Genomic DNA, 18,728 nt, shown 5'->3' with positions numbered 1-18,728 from the left:
CAGTTTCTCTTTCCAATCTCCCTTTAAAATTCCTTTGTAAGAGAACTGCTACTCTTAAATCTGCAACATACTAAGTAGGTTTCGGGGGGTAGATGAGTCGGCCTGTGGTGGAACAGTTAGATTTGAGCCCAGCAGAACCTTAGCGACCAACAAGCTTTCAAGAGTCAAAGCTCCCTTCATTAGATACATGTAGGAATGGAGATCTCCGAGTCTTTATATCCCTGACAGAAGGTGGAAAGGGTATTGTAAAGGATGCGAAGGTACAATGCATGTTGTAATCAGCGTGATTAGAGTAGAGAGGAAATTCATAGGGCAGAAAATTAGCATCATTAGTGAGATAAGAATCCTACCTCCCTATTCAGCCCTGGGGGCGGGGGGGTTACCATTGTTCTGAACTTGTGAATGAACTCAAGTTCAGCAATCTCTCGTAATTACCCCTTGAAGTGTCCTTGTTTGAGGACTGCCCCTCTTAGGTCAGCAATGGAATGACCTGGAAGATTAAGATATTCTCCTACTGGTCTTTGAGTGCTGCGGTTTTTAATGTCTGATTAATGGCCATTTATTTATTTTGCGTAGGGACTGACCTGTGGGTCTGATGCAGAGAGATTGCTGACATTTCATGACATATATAACACTGGAAGATGAACAAGTGAATGAACCTACAATGGTATGGCTGGTATTGTTAAGTAAAGGTAAAGGTCCCCTGTGCAAGCACCAGGTCATTCCTGACCCATGGGGTGACGTCACATCCCGACGTTTCCAAGGCAGACTTTGTTTGCGGGGTGGTTTGCCAGTGCCTTCCCAAGTCATCTTCCCTTTACCCCCAGCAAGCTGGGTGCTCATTTCACCGACCTCGGAAGGATGGAAGGCTGAGTCGACCTTGAGCCGGCTACCTGAAACCAACTTCCGTTGGGATTGAACTCAGGTTGTGAGCAGAGCTTTTGACTGCAGTACTGCAGCTTAACACTCTGCGCCACGGGGCAGTCTGGTTATTTTGTTGTCAGCTTGAATACGGGGACAGAGTTGGCATCTTGGTTTGTTGCAGGCCCTGGTCCCAAGGTCCTTGCCACAAACAAAGTGGGTAGGGAATTGATTCCATCCAGAGAAATAGTTGGGCAGAAAGATTGCATGCCTGCCATGCAGGGCTAAAGAAAGGTAGTCCCTGCTGAAATTCCCTCCTCTTCATAGGTAGCAAAGGTATTGGAGTAGGGTTGCCAGGTCTCTCTTCACAACCGGCAGGAGGTTTTGGGGGCAGAGCCTGAGGAGGGCAAGGTTTGTGGAGGGGAGGCTTCAATGCCATAGAGTCCAATTGCCAAAACGGCCATTCTTTCCAGGGGAACTGATCTCTGTCGGCTGGAGATCAGTTGCAACAGCAGGAGATCTGCCGCCTAGTACCTGGAGTTTGGCAACCCTAGGCCCCAAACAAAAAAATGTAAATGGCAGATGTTACATTCCAAAAATCCTGGGGATACCTGCTGACACTGGCTATGGCTCCCACACATGGTGCCTTTACTACTCTGTTGTTAATGTAGGAAACAACACCGTTGTGCAGATCGTCAGAGATGATTCGAGACGTTTGGTGCCTGAGGCAGAAAATCCACACAGTGCCTCCATTGTGGTCAAAATACAATAACCTAAATAATGGACCATATTCTGCCCTTCCACTGCATCCCAAGATGCACTGCCTGAGGGCAGGCCTCCTTACTCTTCCTAATGGTAGGGCCATCGACCCCACCTGTAAAATAGGAAGTGTCATAGCACTAGAGTTTTTAGCTTCCTAGACAGTCTGCTTTCCCAAATTGTGTTGTGTTGGAGGGTCAGATCTAGGGTCGCCAACCTCCAGGTGGCACCTGGAGATCTCTCGCTATTACAATTGATCTCCAGATGACCAAGATCAGTTCCCCTGGAGAAAATGGCAACTTTGGAGGATGGATTCTATGTAGGGTTGCCAATCTCCAGGTACTAGCTGGAGATCTCCTGCTGTTGTGGAAGAAGAAAAAGGGGAATGAAACCCAACCTAAAAACAAAAGCTGGGTTCCCAAGGTTGGGTGAGAGGAAGATTTCTATAAGTCTATGTAGAAATATTACAAATATAATTTATTAGAAGCACTATGCAAAATTTAAAATTCTTTAAAAGCATTACAATAGCACAATGGCAAAACTTAGGTTGATACCTATAACCACAAACCCAAACGTGTTTCGGCCTCTAGGGCCTTCATCAGTGGTTCGTTAAAACCTTTTCTTAAGTCTGCACACATATATAGAAATACAATAATGTAAACAAATGCAACTACAAACAGTTTAAAACCCAACCAGGTGAGGGAATATGTTGTAAAGTTTATTCTCAATTATTCAAACAACTGGTGTATTGGGTTGTTGTAGTACTGGTTAGTATAAGTCTCTCGTATATTTTGTGTGCAAGAAGAGGTTCCTCAGCCTTCCGGCCCTGCTGCTTCTCCTCGCAAAGTTTGCTCTGTCTGAATGGCCTGTTTCTGCTCCATTACATCCAACATTTCTGCCCCACCAGCAGAGTCCCGGAGTTGCAAGCCGTTTTTGCTCAGCTGGCCTGAGCCGTGGAGTTGGCGTTAATCACCGGCTGAGGCAGTTGGGCACCCTGGGAAGCAGCACCACGCAGCAGCCGGAGAAGCTGTTGCAAGGTGAAAATGCTGATCTACAGGGCCGGTGCGAACAGCAGCTGATCGTGGATAATGGATGGCGTGTCAGGAAGGTCTCCGGCAGCCGCCCCAGTTTCGACGGAGCTCTGCGGCAGACCTTGTTAGACTTTCACAGTTAACCATTTCCCTGCGATCCCAGTTTTTCAGGGGCCGTCTCTATTTTTTGGGCACTTCTCTGTGGTAAACCACAGTTCCTATTGTTCCAAGACAGAACACCTTCTAGATCCTCAAGGTATTAGAAACAAATGAAAACAGGGCCTAATAGGGTTGCCAACCTCCAGGTAATAGCAGAAGACCTCCTGCTATTACAACTGATCTCCAGCCGATAGAGATCAGTTCCCCTGGAGAAAATGGCCGCTTGGGCCATTGGACTCTATGGCATTGAAGTCCCTCCCCTCCCCAAACCCCGCCCTCCTCAGGCTCCGCCCCAGAAACCTCCCGATGATGGCGAAGAGGGACCTGACAACCCTAGGGCCTAATAGTTGTAGATAAATATCCCTGAAAATGTTATTTACATACAATTGCACCTTGCGTTCAAAAAAATTAAGGAGAAGTGGTTGGGAAGAAAAGGAAGAGTAGCAAGAAGGAAAGAGCCCAGATGAACCATTATGTTAAGTACTCTAAACATAGGGTTGCCATCCTCCAGGTGGTGGCTGGAGCTCTCCAGCTATTACAACTGATCTTCATGCGATAGAAATCAGTTCTGAAGAAAATGGCCACTCTGGCAATTGGACTCTATGGCACTGAAGTCCCTCCCCTCTCCAACACCGACCTCCTCAGACTCCACCCCCAAAATCTCCAGGCATTTCCCAACTAGGGTTGCCAACCTCCAGGTACTAACAAACCATTGCCAAAGCGGCCGTTTTCTCCTGGTGAACTGATCTCTATCAGCTGGAGATTAGTTGCAATAGCAGATGATCTCCAGCCACCACCTGGAGGTTGGCAACCCTAGGAAGGGAGATTGCTCAGCAGGGCACAATTCCATCGTATCCACCCTCCAAAGTAGCCATTTTCTCCAGGGGAACTGATTTCTGTCATCTGGAGACCAGTTGTAATTCCAGAAGGGCTCCAGGAGGCCCCACTAGGAGGTGGGCAACCCTAAATATGTAATTATTCTTTTTTGGGGACAATTTATTTTGTTTCTGCTAATTTGGGTAGCAAAGAGCTATACACGGCAGTCAGACGCTGCCTCTGGGAAGTCCCTGTGGTTCTTGCATGCAGATATGCGTGTGTGTACATCTACCTACCCACACATTGCTGTTTCGACTGCATGCTTCAATTTTTGCCACGTTAGAAAAAAAAACTCATTATTCATTCTGTTCCAAACATGTTTTTTAATGCAATGGGAGCTTTTTGGATGTGTGTACAGTTTATTGCTTGCAGCTGAATACATAAACTGGCCCTCGGGATATTGAATTTTGCACCTAATACATTTGCACAGCGATGTGTCCTCGCAAAACTGGAACTCGCATTCAGTTGTAGCCCTAAAGATGGGAGCAGTTGGATTGCTGGTAGCCGGGGCAGTGTGGCTATGCCATGGAAGCTCGCTGAGTGACCTTGTACCAGTCTCTCTCAGCCTAACCTATCTTGCAGGGTGGGGCTGCCAACCTCCAGGTACTAGCTGGAGATCTCCTGCTGTTTCAACTGATCTCCAGCCAATAGAGATCAGTTCCCCTGGAGAACATGGCCGCTTTGGCAATTGGACTCTATGGCATTGGAGTCCCTCCCCTCCTCAAACCCTGCCCTCCTCAGGCTCTGCCCCAAAAACCTCCTGCCGGTAGCGAAGAGGAACCTGGCAACCCTAGGGGGGATTGATATTGTCAGCTGCTTTGGGTTCCTTTTTGGGGAGAAAAGCAGGGTGGAAATATCTAAATAAATAGCCTAGATTTGTGGTAGGGTTGCCAGGTCCCTCTTTGCCACTGGCGGGATATTTTTGGGGCGGAGCCTGAGGAAGATGGGATTTGGGGAGGGACTTCAATGCCATACAGTCCAATGGCCTTTTCTCCTGGGGAACTCCAATGGCCTTTTCTCCTGGGGAACTGATCTCTATCGGCTGGAAATCAGTTGTAATAGTGGGAGATCTCCAGCTAGTTCCTGGTGGTTAGATAAAAAAATAACCTATGCCGTGATTAGTGGAAACTAAAAGAATAAGCGGCACGTGGGCTCCAAAAATAATGATGAGTGTTAGAACTGAAACACTATGCTTAAATTAGCCAACCTTCACTAAGCAAAAAAATTTTTTTGCTTCAATATTAATAATGATGTTAATAACGTCAATTAACAAGAATAAGTAAATAGGAAAAGAATTTATGAACAACTAATTGATATTAATTACAGTCAAGACTTACATAAAAAGCTGTTATTATAAAGCACAGTCATAATATACATTCTGACTTGACAAGGCTAGTCAGTGCATTCCAACAATTGTTAACAGAAGTAAAAAAAGCAATGATCAAGGCAAAAAAGATTCTCCAACTTATCTCATCAGTTGATGGGGACAGGGGTCCCAATTCGTGGTACAACAGAAAATAATACAGCAACGAACAGTTCAATTAATATTTCGACAGGAAGACCCAGTATGCCAAAATTATTTGCGAAGGCAAATGAATATATGATAAAGAAATAGGGTCCAACAAGTCGGGGAAACAAAAAAGGACGTGTAACCGGTCAGCACACGTTTCGGTGGCTTCATCAGCTCAATCTGTGGTAATTATTCTGTGATATCGGCTCATTGTTCAGACTGAATGCTGTTGGCCAGTTTCAATATTTCCAGTGGAAGGACAGAGATTTACGGGGAGAAAAAGAATAATTTTAGGGCGAATTGCCTCTCTCCGGTGGAGTAAGCAGGGCGAATTGCCTCTTTCCAGGCTCTGTCCTTCCAGACTGGAAAGAGGGTCTTCCTGTCGAAATATTAATTGAACTGTTCGTTGCTGTATTATTTTCTGTTGTATTACGAATTGGGACCCCTGTCCCCACCAACTGATGAGATAAGTTGGAGAATCTTTATTGCCTTGATGATTTTTTTTTTACTTCTGTTAACAATTGTTGGAATGCACTGACTAGCCTTGTCAAGTCAGAATGTATATTATGACTGTGCTTTATAATAACAGTTTTTTATGTAAGTCATGATTGTAAAGAATATCAATTAGTTGTTCATAAATTCTTTTCCTATTTACTTATTCTTGTTAATTTACGTTATTAACATCATTATTAATATTGAAGCAAAGAAATTTTTTGCTTAGTACCTGGTGGTTGGAAACCCTAATTTGTGGGGAGGGCAGAATGATTGTTTGGCAGATTTTTTTAAAAAAGGTTAATTGATTATGTCAGCTGGGACAACAGGCAGAACTAGAGTTGGGAAAAATCAGCGCCTTTCTTTGAAGAGAATCTGGTTTTAAGTGTTTAAACAGGCCTTCCCGTGGGGAATGAAATCAGTGTTATGTCAGTGAGTTATTCTCTTCCAACAGAGAAGCCCTCTCAAATAAGGCCTTCCTTTGCCTGTGCAAGGGGAAATTGTATTTATATCAAGGCGTCGTGGGCATATATAATTTAGCAGGGTTTATTCATATTTGTAAACAAAATCCCTGTCGTGAATTTTTGATGGAAAGCAAGACAACGGCTTTGGGAGGCGGGATGGGTGGGGGGAGCGTCCAAGTTTTCCATTCTGTCACTGAGATTTTTTAAATTGGGCGGTCAGATCACAAAGGGTGGAAAAAAAACTTAAGCTAGCTTTCAGGTTTGGAGGAGGGAGGGAAGAGCGGGTTGAAAAACCTGCTGCATGTCGATTTATTCCTCGAGTGTCGAAAAACCCCTGAGAGGCATCAGATATAACAAGGTAAATAACACACATCAGATCTCCCCTCTTGCCAATGGTGCATGTGGCAGCTGTGGACATCTAGGGTTAGGGAACAAACTGCTGAGCATTAATTATACATCAGCTTGTATTGAGTGAGGGGCGCAGAAGCACTAAAGTTTTGGCCGTCAAATGAATAAAGCAGGGTTTTTTTAAAAAAATACAGCACAAACAAACGAATGGCAAATTTTGTATCCTGCTAAAATCCAGGGAGTAGAATGATCAGTGCCCCTTGGATGGAAGATAAATTCCTTATGGGAAAAGGTAGAGGTGTGGGAGGGGCTGAGGCACAGAGGTAGAGCACCTGCTTTGCATGCAGAAGGTCCCAGGTTCAATCCTCGGCTTCTTCAGTTAAAAGGATTACTTGATGGGAAAGGCCTCCTGAGAATTTTCCTTCCACATTGGTGCCCGTTTGGCTGGTGTAATTCCCTCACACTGTTGGAGAGTGTTTTGACATTTTAATAAACAAGACAATAGTTGCTATAGATCTACAGGGCGGACTGAATCTAGGGCTCCCAAGCTGCTCGATCCAACACCCCAGTGAGGTGATGCCTACCCTCCTTGTAGGCTTGCCAGGTCCCTCTTCGCCACCGGAAAGAGGTTCCTGGGGCGGAGGAGGGATTTCAATGTCATAGAGTCCAATGGGCATTTTCTCCAGGTGAAGTGATGGAGATCAGTTATAATAGCAGGAGATCTCCAGCTAGTACCTGGAGGTTGGCAACCCTATATGCAAGGTTGGAATTCCCCCCTAGGGTGGCCAGGTCCCTCTTTGCAACCAGTGGGAGGTTCTGAGGGTGGAGCTTGAGGAGGGTGGGGTTTGGGAAGGGGAGGGACTTCAACAACATAGAGTCCATTGGTTCTTGTAGGTTATCCGGGCTGTGTAACCGTGGTCTTGGAATTTTCTTTCCTGACGTTTCGCCAGCAGCTGTGGCAGGCATCTTCAGAGTAGTAACACTGAAGGACAGTGTCTCTCAGTGTCAAGTGTGTAGGAAGAGTAACATATAGTCAGAGTAACATATAATATATAAGAGTAACATATAATATATAACATATATTACTCTTCCTACACACTTGACACTGAGAGACACTGTCCTTCAGTGTTACTACTCTGAAGATGCCTGCCACAGTTGCTGGCGAAACGTCAGGAAAGAAAATTCCAAGACCACGGTTACACAGCCCGGATAACCTACAAGAACCAATGAACTCTGACCGTGAAAGCCTTCGACAACATAGAGTCCAATTGCCAAATTGGCCATTTTCTGCAGGTGAACTGATCTCTGTCAGCTAGAGATCAGTTGTAATAGCAGGAGATCTGCAGCTAGTACCTGGAGGATGGCAGCCCTAACTCCTTGCCCCCCCCCCCAGTGAAAGGACAAGGCAGGGCGCAGTGGAAATTTTGTTTGTAATGCGGTCCATGTGTTTAGGATTTAGCTGAGGTTAGAGGAGAGAGCTGACGCATTCTTGGAAAGCTTAGAACCTACAGTTTAAAATAGAAGTGACGGATAAGGGCTTCCATTTTTTCTAAATTTATTTAGTTATCACCATAAATGACCCAAAATAGTTTCAACCTCACTCATCTCCCCTTTATTTTATCTTCACGAGAACCCTGTGAGGTGGGTTAGGCAAGAACATGGGACCGGCCCAAGCTCACCCAGGAGGGTTGCCGGGTCCCTCTTCACCAACGGCGGGAGGTTTTTTGGGCGAAGCCGGAGCAGGGCAGGGTTTGGGGAGGGGAGGGACTTCAATGCCATAGAGTCCAATTGCCAAATTGGCCATTTTCTCCAGGGGAACTGATCTCTATCGGCTGGAGATCAGTTGTAATAGAAGGAGATCTCCAGGTGTTACCTTGAAGTTGGCAACCCTATCATCCTGTGAGCTTCCATGGCAGGACCCTGACTCAACACTCGAAGCACTACACCACAGTGGTTCCTCTTAGGTGCAGGCAGAATGGGGCACCACTGCCCCCCATGGATTTTTTTTTTTTAAGTTAATCTTTGAATGTGGGGGGGGGGGGGAAGACAAGAGGCAGTGATTTTTCAGAAAAGAGTCAGGACATAGTTGGATCCAAGGCTGACGTGGCTTGTGCAAAGCATATTTCAGATCTTCTCCTCTGGGCATATATATGAAAAGCAGTTCTAAGGGTGCTATGCTGTGCATACTTACTTATGCATCACTTTAACATAGTGGGACTTCTGGGCAGACATAGTGCATAGGATTGCTCTCTCAGTGTGCTTGCCTCGTGACCCATTTTTTGAACAGAGAGAGAAAGTTGATTCGAAATCGCACGTTGGCCTTCCTGCAGTTTACAACGCAGGTGCGATTTTTGGGTCCAGAACCTAACCCCAGGACTGGTTTTCAGTTCCAGGGTTTGGCCACTGCACAACGAAAATGTTATCACTTCTGAGCATATGCAGAGTGCCTTTCTTTTGCTGCTACCAATTCCCTCACTCCTGGGCGTACAAATAAAGACTGTCTGCTCAGGTGCCATGTTTGGTGTGTCAACTGGCACGACTCATTTTTAGGCATTGAACTCAGGCAGATTTAGATAACATTTCAACACCCCCTCCCCCCCGCAAAGAAGGAGGAGTTGGTTTTTATATGCCGACCTTCTCTACCACTTAAGGAAGAATCAAACTGGCTTACAATCACCTTCCCTTCCCCTCCCCACAACGGACATCCTGTGAGGTAGGTGGGGCTGAGAGAGAGTGACTATCCCAAGGTCACCCAGCTGGCTTCGTGTGTAGGAGTGGGGAAACAAATCCAGTTCACCAGATTAGCCTCCGCCGCTCATGTGGAGGAGTGGGGAATCAACCCTGGTTCTCCAGACCAGACTCCACCGCGTCAAACCACTGCTCTTAACCACTACACAAGTCAAGTTATCTGACTTGAGGGCACACACACACACATGCACACACAAAAGATATCTCATGAATGTCCCCTCCCCATGCATCTGTAAGGTTTATGTTTCAGATGCTGGAAAATTGAAGATTAGGGAATGAGGTGTCACTGATTCTGTGAATGTTAAGCCGCTTCCGACTCATGGTGATGCTATGAATTAATATCCTCCAAAACGTCCAATTCAAGCAAGGTTTAAAGATTGAAGATGTTTTGTCCATACATAGCACAGAAGCAGGGATAGAAGTGGGTGGGACTGGAAGTACATATGAAGCCCGTCTACTCAGACTGGCAGCAGCTCTCCAGGGTCTCAGGCAGAGACCTTTCACATCACCTACTGAAAGATCCTTTAACTGGAGATGCCGGGAATTGAACCTAGGACTTTATGAATGCCCAGCAGATGCTCTACTGCTAAGCCATGGCCCCTCCCCAAAGTAAATCCCCTATACCTCACAAAGTGTCTGTTGTGGGGAGGGGAAAGGGAAGGCGATTGTAAAGCCAAGTTGAGACTCCGTAGAGAAAAGTTGCTTATAAGAACCAACTCTTCTTCAAAGTAAGCAATTAGGAGTGATTTACTCCTCTGGAGCAAGGGATTGGGACCTCTTGAGGCTTTAGGGTTACTATGGAAGGGGGAATGACTATGGGATAAGAAGCATGTGGGGTGAGAATTTACTGGGTCCCTTCTCCTCCCCTCAGGGGTGTACCCCCTATTCTTCTACAGGGATGGGTAGGAAAAGTTGGGTGGAGAAGGGAGACAGAGGGACCAGGAAACCTAAAGGGGGGGGGGAAGCTAGCCACTTTCCCCCTAGCCCAAAATCCCCTGCCTTCAATAGTGGCATAGCAGGCAATAGATACCAACAGCACAAAATCATAGAAGAAGAAGAGTTGGTTTTTATATGCCGACTTTCTCTACCACTTAAGGAAGAACCAAACAGGCTTATAATCACCTTCCCTTCCCCACAACAGACACCCTGTTGAGGTAGGTGAGGCTGAGAGAGCTCCAAGAGAGCTGTGACTAGCCCACGGTCCCCCCCCCCCAAGCTGGCTTCATGTGGAGGAGCCGGGAAACCAACCGGGTTCACCAGATGAGCCTCCGCCGCTCATGTGGAGGAGCGGGGAATCAAACCCAGTTCTCCAGATCAGACTCCACCGCTCCTAACCACCACTCTTAACCACTACACCAAGCTCTCGAAAGTTGCATCTTCCTTTTTTGGAGGTGAGGAAAGTTGCATTTTCCCTTTTTGGGGGGTGAGGAAAGTTGCATCTTCCTTTTGGGGGGATGCGGAAAGTTGCATTTTCCCTTTTTTGGGGGGTGAGGAAAGTTGCATGTTCCTTATTTGGGGGTGAGGAAAGTTTCCTTTTCCCTTTTTGGGGGGTGAGGAAAGTTGCACCTTCCTTTTTTGGGGGTGAGGAAAGTTGCAATTTCCCTTTTTTGGGGGCGAGGAAGTTGCATCTTCCTTTTTTGGGGGTGAGGAAAGTTGCAATTTCCCTTTTTGGGGGGCGAGGAAGTTGCATCTTCCTTTTTTGGGGGGTGAGGAAAGTTGCATTTTCCCTTTTTGGGGGGCGAGGAAAGTTGCATCTTCTTTTTTTGGGGGTGAGGAAAGTTGCAATTTCCCTTTTTGGGGGGCGAGGAAGTTGCATCTTCCTTTTTTGGGGGTGAGGAAAGTTGCATTTTCCCTTTTTGGGGGGCGAGGAAAGTTGCATCTTCCTTTTTTGGGGGTGAGGAAAGTTGCATTTTCCCTTTTTGGGGGGCGAGGAAAGTTGCATCTTCCTTTTTTGGGGGGTGAGGAAAGTTGCATTTCCCTCTCTCTTTTGGGGTGGGGAGGAGGCGCACCTGTCGGCTCGCTGCCTGCAGCTGGGAAAAGGCAGAAGCCAAGCAGGAAAACCCCCAAAGGAGGTCGCCGTAAGCCGGCTGCGACTTGAAGGCACTTTACACGCACTCACAGGTAGCGACAGGTGGGAAGTTCTGTCTCTTTTTTGCAAGGGAAGGGGGGGAGTTAGGAGGGGGTGCCTAAAAAGTGGGTGGGGGGTGGGGGGGAGTGGGTGCCCAAAATGCTAAGCTGGGGCAGGCGTGGGGAAGGAAAGGACTCACTCCTGGATGCCTCTTGAGGTGCCGGGAGAGCCCCACCCGGGGAGATGCGCCCCTCGCCTTGGGGCTCCGCAGGGGTGCCGCGCCGGCTTCTCCCATGGCAGCGTGCGCTCCGCTGGGCTCCGGCTAGCGCAACAGGCTGCCTGGCGCCGCTTGGTCCCACCAGCCGCTGCCCCCGCCTCCAGTCTAGGGGGAGGCGGGGGGGGGGACCCTCCTTCTCTCCCCCAGGGTGAGAGGCGGGGAACGACGGGGCGGAGGGTCTGAAAAGCCCGGGGAAGAAGTTTGGTCTGTGGAAGGGGAGGGAGAAGAGTTGGGCCACTGATGCCTGGGAGGTTCTGCCTTGGGTTTGCCACTGCTCCAGATGCACATTTCCCCCCATCCGGATTCTCACAACTCGGCAATAAGCCCCCATGCAGGGTTTTGAGAATCCGGATGGGGGAAAATGTGCGTCTAGAGCAGGGGTGGGGAGCCTTTTTTTTTCTGCCAAGGGCCATTTGGATACTTATAACACCATTTGCGGGCCATACAAATTTATCAACTCAAAAATTAGCCAACCAATACGTTTCTCCATGGCCCGGGTGGGAAAGGGTTAACGCAGTTTCTTGGGCGGTCCTAGCAGCTCCATAGCTAATGACTCTTCTGCAAGGGGGGAAAAGACTCCTTTTCTCGGCAAAACAAACTCACATGTGCCTTGAATAGAGGCTATTCCTGTCCGCGGGAGGGGGCTGATCGCCAGTCTTAGATCCTTCTGATCTAGAGATCTGCCAGGACCTATGAAGGGCCAGACCAAATGACTTCGCGGGCCTTAAATGGCCCCCGGGCCTGACGTTCCCCACCCCTGGTCTAGAGAGCAATAAATCCAAGGCAAAACCTCCCGTGCCTAAGTGGCCTTGGTTTTTTTATATGCCGGCTTACAATCATAGGGCGAAAACGCACGGTCGCTTTAGCCTCCTTTATTCCCTGGTCATGCTAGGGAAAGTTGAGGGCAGCAGGAAAAGAGGAAGACCCAACAAGAGATGGATGGACTCAATAAAGGAAGCCACGGCCTTCAGTTTGCAAGATCTGAGCAAGGCTGTCAAAGACAGGACATTTTGGAGGACTTTCATTCATAGGGTTGCCATGAGTGGGAAGCGACTTGACGGCACTTAACACACACACACATTCCCTGGCTGTTACTGCACTAGGTATTCCCAGCGATGTATTAAGAGTTTGAAAATGTTATAAAAAATACTGTTCGCACTTTCTATGTATTCCCACCAATGTATTAAGAGTTTGAAACTGTTATAAAAAATACTGTTCGCACTTTGTTTGGCTCCTTTAGCTGTGAAGACGTCTTCCAACCATTTGTTAGCCGTGGCATCCAAAAACCCTTTTAAAGCGATGTTTTTTATAACATTTCCAAACTCTTGATACATCGCTGGGAATACCTAGTGCGGTAACAGCCCCTGTTTCAGCCAGGATTCAGCCAGGATTGAGCGCATGTGTTTCGCCGGTGCGTTCGATCCTGGCTGAATCCTGGTTGAAACAGAATGAAGGAGGCTAAAGCGACTGTGTGTTTTCGCCCATAGAATCATAGGGCACTTTCACACAGCCCAAATAATGCACTTTTGATCCACTTTCAGTGCACCTTAATGATTGTTTGCAAGTGGATTTTGCCAGTTCACACAGTAAAATCCTCCTTCAAAGTGCACTGAAAGTGGAAGGGACCACCAGGGCCATCTGTCCAACCAGGCCGGTGCCAGTCATTTTTGCGCTCTAGGCAAGGCTAACTACGTGTGCCCCCACCCAGCGCCACTGCTAACCAATTTTCAAAAAGAGATGTCTTGTAGAAAAATAAAAGCACACAACTTTTGGTAAGACGTTCTGATTCATTATATGCCATAGCACTGTTGTGGTACTTATCTTAAAATAAATAACATCAATTGTCAGTTGCATTTTTTCAAGAAACGAATCTGTTTAAAACTGTGCCCCTCAGGCCAGTTCTGTGCCCTTCTGAGGTCTGTGCCCTAGGCGACCGCCTAGTTCGCCTGATGGTAGCACCAGCCCTGAGTCCAACCCCCTGCACAATGCAGGAAATTCACAACTACCTCCCCCCCATACCCCCAGTGACCCTACTCCATGCCCAGAAGATGGCCAAGATGCCCTCCCTCTCGTGATCTGCCTAAGGTCATAGAATCAGCATCGCTGACAGATGGCCATCTAGCCTCTTCTTAAAAACCTCCAGGGAAGGAGAGCTTACCACCTCCCGAGGAAGCCTGTTCCACTGAGGAACCGCTCTGTTAGAAAATTCTTCCTAATGTCTAGACGGAAACTCTTTTGATTTAATAATTTCAACCTGTTGGTTCTCCACTTTCTCTACTACTTAAGGGAGACTCAGACCGGTTTACAATCACCTTTCCTTCCCCTTCCCACACCAGACACCCTGTGAGGTAGGTGGGGCTGAGAGAGCTCTAAGAGAGCTGTGACTAGGCCAAAGCCAATCAGCTGGCTTCATGTGTAGGAGTGGGGAAACCAACCCTGTTCACCAGATTAGGGTCTGCCGCTCATGCGGAGGAGTGGGGAAGCAAACCCCATTCTCCAGATTACAGTCCACCATTCCAAACCACTGCTCTTAACCACTACACCACGCTGGGTCTTTCACATCACCTACTTGCGTAGTTCCTTTGACTGGAGATGTGGGGGATTGAACCTGGGACCTTCTGCGTGCCAAGCAGAGGCCTTACCACTGAGCCACCCACGGCCTTCTCCCAGCTGCAATAGGTGTAGGAGCATTTTTCGATGAACATTGCAGGCACCTATTGAATTGCTGATAGGAAGAAAATAGATTCCTTTGAAATGTGTGTTGGAGGAGAGTGTTACGGATTCCGTGGACTGCCAAAAAACAAATCAGTGGGTTCTAGATCAAATCAAGCCAGAACTGACCCTAGAAGCTAAATGAATAAACTGAGGCTATCATATTTTGTCATGAGACGACAAGAGTCACTGGAAAAGACAGTCATGCTAGGAAAAGTTGAGGGCAGCAGGAAAAGAGGAAGACCCAACAAGAGATGGATTGACTCAATAAAGGAAGCCACAGCCTTCAATTTGCAAGATCTGAGCAAGGCTGTCAAAGATAGGACATTTTGGAGGACTTTCATTCATAGGGTCGCCATGAGTTGGAAGCGACTTGACAGCACTTAACACACACACACACACACACACATTGAATTGCATTTATGATGAACACTGTTCCATACACACTGCTGTGCTAACGGTTGGGGTGCATTTGCCCTCTGGGACTGGATATTTGTTCTATGGGGCCAGAAGTGTTAGAACAACAGAAGACTTTTTGAAAGTACTTGGATGGAGCACACTATTTGGGAGTGTGTGTGTGTATGGTGGAGGGGTCCTAATTCCATGTAACAGATACGTTTGGGTTTTGCTCAGTTCCCACGTACATAGTGCCAGATTTGGATCAGGACCAAGACACACGAGGGGTCCCCTCCCTCACTGGAATCGGGCACTGAAGGAATGGGAATTGAGGAGACCTGGCACCTCATGTCTGAGAAGGGTTGCCAGCTCTAGGTTGGGAAATACCTGGAGATTTTAGGGGCAGAGCCTGAGGAGGGTGGGGTTTGGAGAGGGAGGGACTTCAATGCTATAGAGTCCAATTGCCAAAGCGGCCATTTTCTCCAAGGCAACTGATCTCTGTTATTTGGAAATGAACTGTAATAGCGGGAACCCAGTTGTAATAGTGGGATATCTCTAGCCACCACCTGGAGGTTGGCAACCCTACCTGAAAGGACTAGGGCTGCCAGTTCTGGGTGGAGAAATACCTGGAGATTTTTTGGGGGGCGGAGCCTGAGGAAGGTGAGGTTTGGAGAAGGGAGGGACTTCAGTGCCATAGAGTCCAATTGCCAAAGCGGCCATTTGTGGGGGTTTTTTTGGGGGGGTTTAAGTCCCACCTTTGCCACCTTTGTGTGGATTATAAAAAAGACTCAGCAGAAAACAGGCCGGACGTGTGTGTCTAGCAGTGCAATCCTAAGGAGAGTTATTCCAGTCTACGCTCATTCATTCCAATGGGTTCAGACTAGAGTAACTCTGCATAGGATTGCACTGTAATCTCTTCCTTGGCAGCTTGCAGGACATCCCTGAACTCACCCTGGGCCGTTCCCATCTTTCCAGCTGTAGGGGTTGCCAACTGACCAGAAAAACAGGTCTCAGGTTGCTCCAGTGCTGTTGAACAGCAGTGGGGTTTGCAGTGATCAGCCAATGAAGCTTATTTGGGGGCATGGGGAACTGAAGAAAGCTTGAAATGGTCGTCTTCCTCTTCTGCCTTCATCTTCCTTGTCTACCTTGGATCTTCCCATTGCTGGAGAAGAATACTTACCCACACCTGTTGGGAAAAGAAACATTTATTAGCTCATGGGACCGAGCATTGTGATAGAGATTCTTAAAGTGTTAATGTATGAGCGCTACGTGTTGCTGTTGTTGGCGTTGTAGTGGTTGTGTATAATATAAGGTGTGTCTTTTGCAACCTTGATATTGGAATGATCCGTGTCAGCTTTTGAGTCCCTGGAGGTTGGCAACCCTAGCTGAACTTCACCTACTGTGACTTGGGTTCTTTGCCACATGGAGGGCGTAAGGTGTGTATCTCGACTGGTTCTTTAGTCCTGCCTCTGTCACCCTGGGATGGAGATGCTTTCTCAAGGCAGCCTTCCGTTACATATGCTTTTCCTTCGCCTTCCTTCTCCCTTGCCGAGCTGAGCCGGGGATATTTGCCAAGGCTGACGAAATGCACGGCTCCGCCATATGCCAGCCTGCAATCAATTTATTTTTCATGCAAACAAAACACAGGTATGTTTGCTGCTGGGCCCCCACATTTCACGCCAGGCGGGGGTGACATTTATAACTGATGGGGCCATCAACCTGCGTGGCTTATATAGAATCCCCCCCCCCCACATTCCTGCGTGGCTGGAAACAAACCGTTGCCTTTATGAACGGCAGGCTCGCAGCAGCTGCAAACAAGAGATGGCAGAATCGAAGGGGTTCTCGCAGGGCGTAAGCCAAGCCGAGCAAGGCTCACACTCCTTGTTCTGGAAGGGCTTGGTGATGGTGGGGAGAGACAAGAGGGCTGATAAATTGGGATTTTTATTTCCAGCAGACACAGAGATTAGTGGCTTCCACAGAGAGGTTTTGCTCTGGCTTCATGACTAAACTGGAGCTGGAGGATGAGAGGTTTAGAACAGATAAAAGGAAGTATTTCTTCACACAACGCATAGTTAAATTGTGGAACTCCCTGCCCCAGGATGTGGTGATGGCTGCCAACCTCGAAGGCTTTAAGAGGGGAGTAGACATGTTCATGGAGGAGAGGGCTATCCATGGCTACTAGTCAAATGGATACCAGTCATGATGCAAACCTATTATCTCCAGGATCAGAGGAGCATGCCTATTATATTAGGTGCATTGGAACACAGGCAGGATAATGCTGCTGTGGTCGTCTTGTTTGTGGGCTTCCTAGAGGCACCTGTTTGGCCACTGTGTGAACAGACTGCTGGATAGGGTTGCCAACCTCCAAGTCATAGCTGGAGATCTCATGCTATTACAGCTGATCTCCAGCCAATAGAGATCAGTTCACCTGGAAAAAATGGCTGCTTTGGCTATTGGACTCTATGGCATTGAAGTCCCTACCCTCCCCAAACCCCACCTTCCTCAGGCTCCGCCCCCAAAACCTCCCGCCGGTGGCAAAGAGGGACCTGGCAACCCTATTGCTGGACTTGATGGGCCTTGGTCTGATCCAGCTCTTCTTATCGTCTTATGGTTTCTTGAAGTATCCATACTGTGTCATACGGTTCTCCTGGAGAAAATGGCCACTTTGACAATGGGAGGAGGAGGAGGAGGAGAAGAAGAAGGAGGAGGAGGAGAAGAAGAAGAGTTGGTTTTTATATGCTGACTTTCTCTACCTTTTAAGGAGAATCAAACCAGCTTACAATCACCTTCCTCTCCCCACAACAGGCACCCTGTGAGATAGGTGGGGCTGAGAGAATGTGACTAGCTCAAGGTCACCCAGCTGGCTTCATGTGTAGGAGTGGGGAAACAAATCCGGTTCACCAGATTTGCCTCCACCACTCATGTGGAGGAGTGGAGAATCTATCCCGGTTCTCCAGATCAGAGTCCACTGCTCCAAACCACAGCTCTTAGCCGCTACACTACACTGGCTCTCGAGAGAGGCAGGTTGAGATTCAGGGGCACAAGGGGATGGTATTTATGTGGTTGAGAAGGCTGGTTATGAGTCGAGAAGGCTGGTTTGCTCATGCACATTCAGTGCCCGATTAGTGCCAGGGAATTACTTGAATGTATGCCCTGACCTGGATGACCCAGGGTAGCTTGATCTCTAGGGTTGCCAACCTCCAGGTAGTAGCTAGAGATCTCCTGCTATTACAACTGATCGCCAGCTGATAGAGATCAGTTCACCTGGAGAAAATGGCCGCTTTGGCAACTGGACTCTATGTCATTGAAGTCCCTCCCCTCCCCAAACCCCACCCTCCTCAGACTCTGCCCCAAAAAGAGGGACCTGGCAACCCTACTGAACTCATCTGATCCAGCGTGTAGTGGTTAAGAGTGGTGGTTTGAAGTGGTGAACTCTGATCTGGAGAACTGGGTTTGATTCCCCACTCCTCCACATGAGCGGCAGACCCTAATATGGTGAACTTGGTTGGTTTCCCCACTCCTACACATGAAGCCAGGGTGACCTTGGTCTAGTCACAGCTTTCTTAGAGCTCCCTCAGCCACACCTACCTCACAGGGTGTCTGTTGTGGGGAGGGGAAGGGATTGTAAGCCGGTTTGATTCTTCCTTAAGTGGTGGAGAAAGCCAGCATTTAAAAACCAAATTTTCTTCTTCAGATTTCAGAAGCTAAGCCAGGTTGGCCTTGGTTAGTATCTGGACGGGAGACCTGCAAGGAATACCAGGGTCGCTATGCAGAGGAAGGCAATGGCAAACCACCTTTGTTAGTCTCTTGCCTTAAAAAACCCTTGCTGAGGGGTAGTAATTTGGTTTTTTAATGATGCTAAAGATGATAATTGTCAAACACTTTGGTTTAGGCATGTGAGATCAATTTTATAGGTAGTAGTAATCTCAGTGTTAGTTATCGTAACTGATTGTTTTTTACTATTTGTATTTTATATTCTTTTAGGAGGAAGGGCTGTAGCTCAGTGGTAGAGCATCCGCTTGGTACG

The 18,728-nt window shown here is 47.7% G+C and overlaps 1 protein-coding gene across 1 annotated transcript in view; it reads right to left on the bottom strand.

Moving 5' to 3' along the window:
* NDUFA4L2 (NDUFA4 mitochondrial complex associated like 2) overlaps positions 1–11,611 on the bottom strand; it is a 50,475-nt gene extending 38,864 nt beyond the window's left edge. The window contains exon 1 of the mRNA XM_056849390.1: positions 11,516–11,611. Within this exon, the coding sequence (XP_056705368.1) occupies positions 11,516–11,611 (96 nt within the window). The remainder of the gene's footprint in view (positions 1–11,515) is intronic.
* Between the last annotated feature and the right edge of the window lie 7,117 nt (positions 11,612–18,728).

The sequence above is a fragment of the Euleptes europaea genome, chromosome 1, assembly GCF_029931775.1.
Source record: "Euleptes europaea isolate rEulEur1 chromosome 1, rEulEur1.hap1, whole genome shotgun sequence".
In the NCBI taxonomy this organism is placed as follows: Eukaryota; Metazoa; Chordata; class Lepidosauria; order Squamata; family Sphaerodactylidae; genus Euleptes; species Euleptes europaea.
The sequence above is the reverse complement of the archived record's forward strand: the minus strand, read 5'-3'. Positions and strand labels throughout refer to the sequence as shown.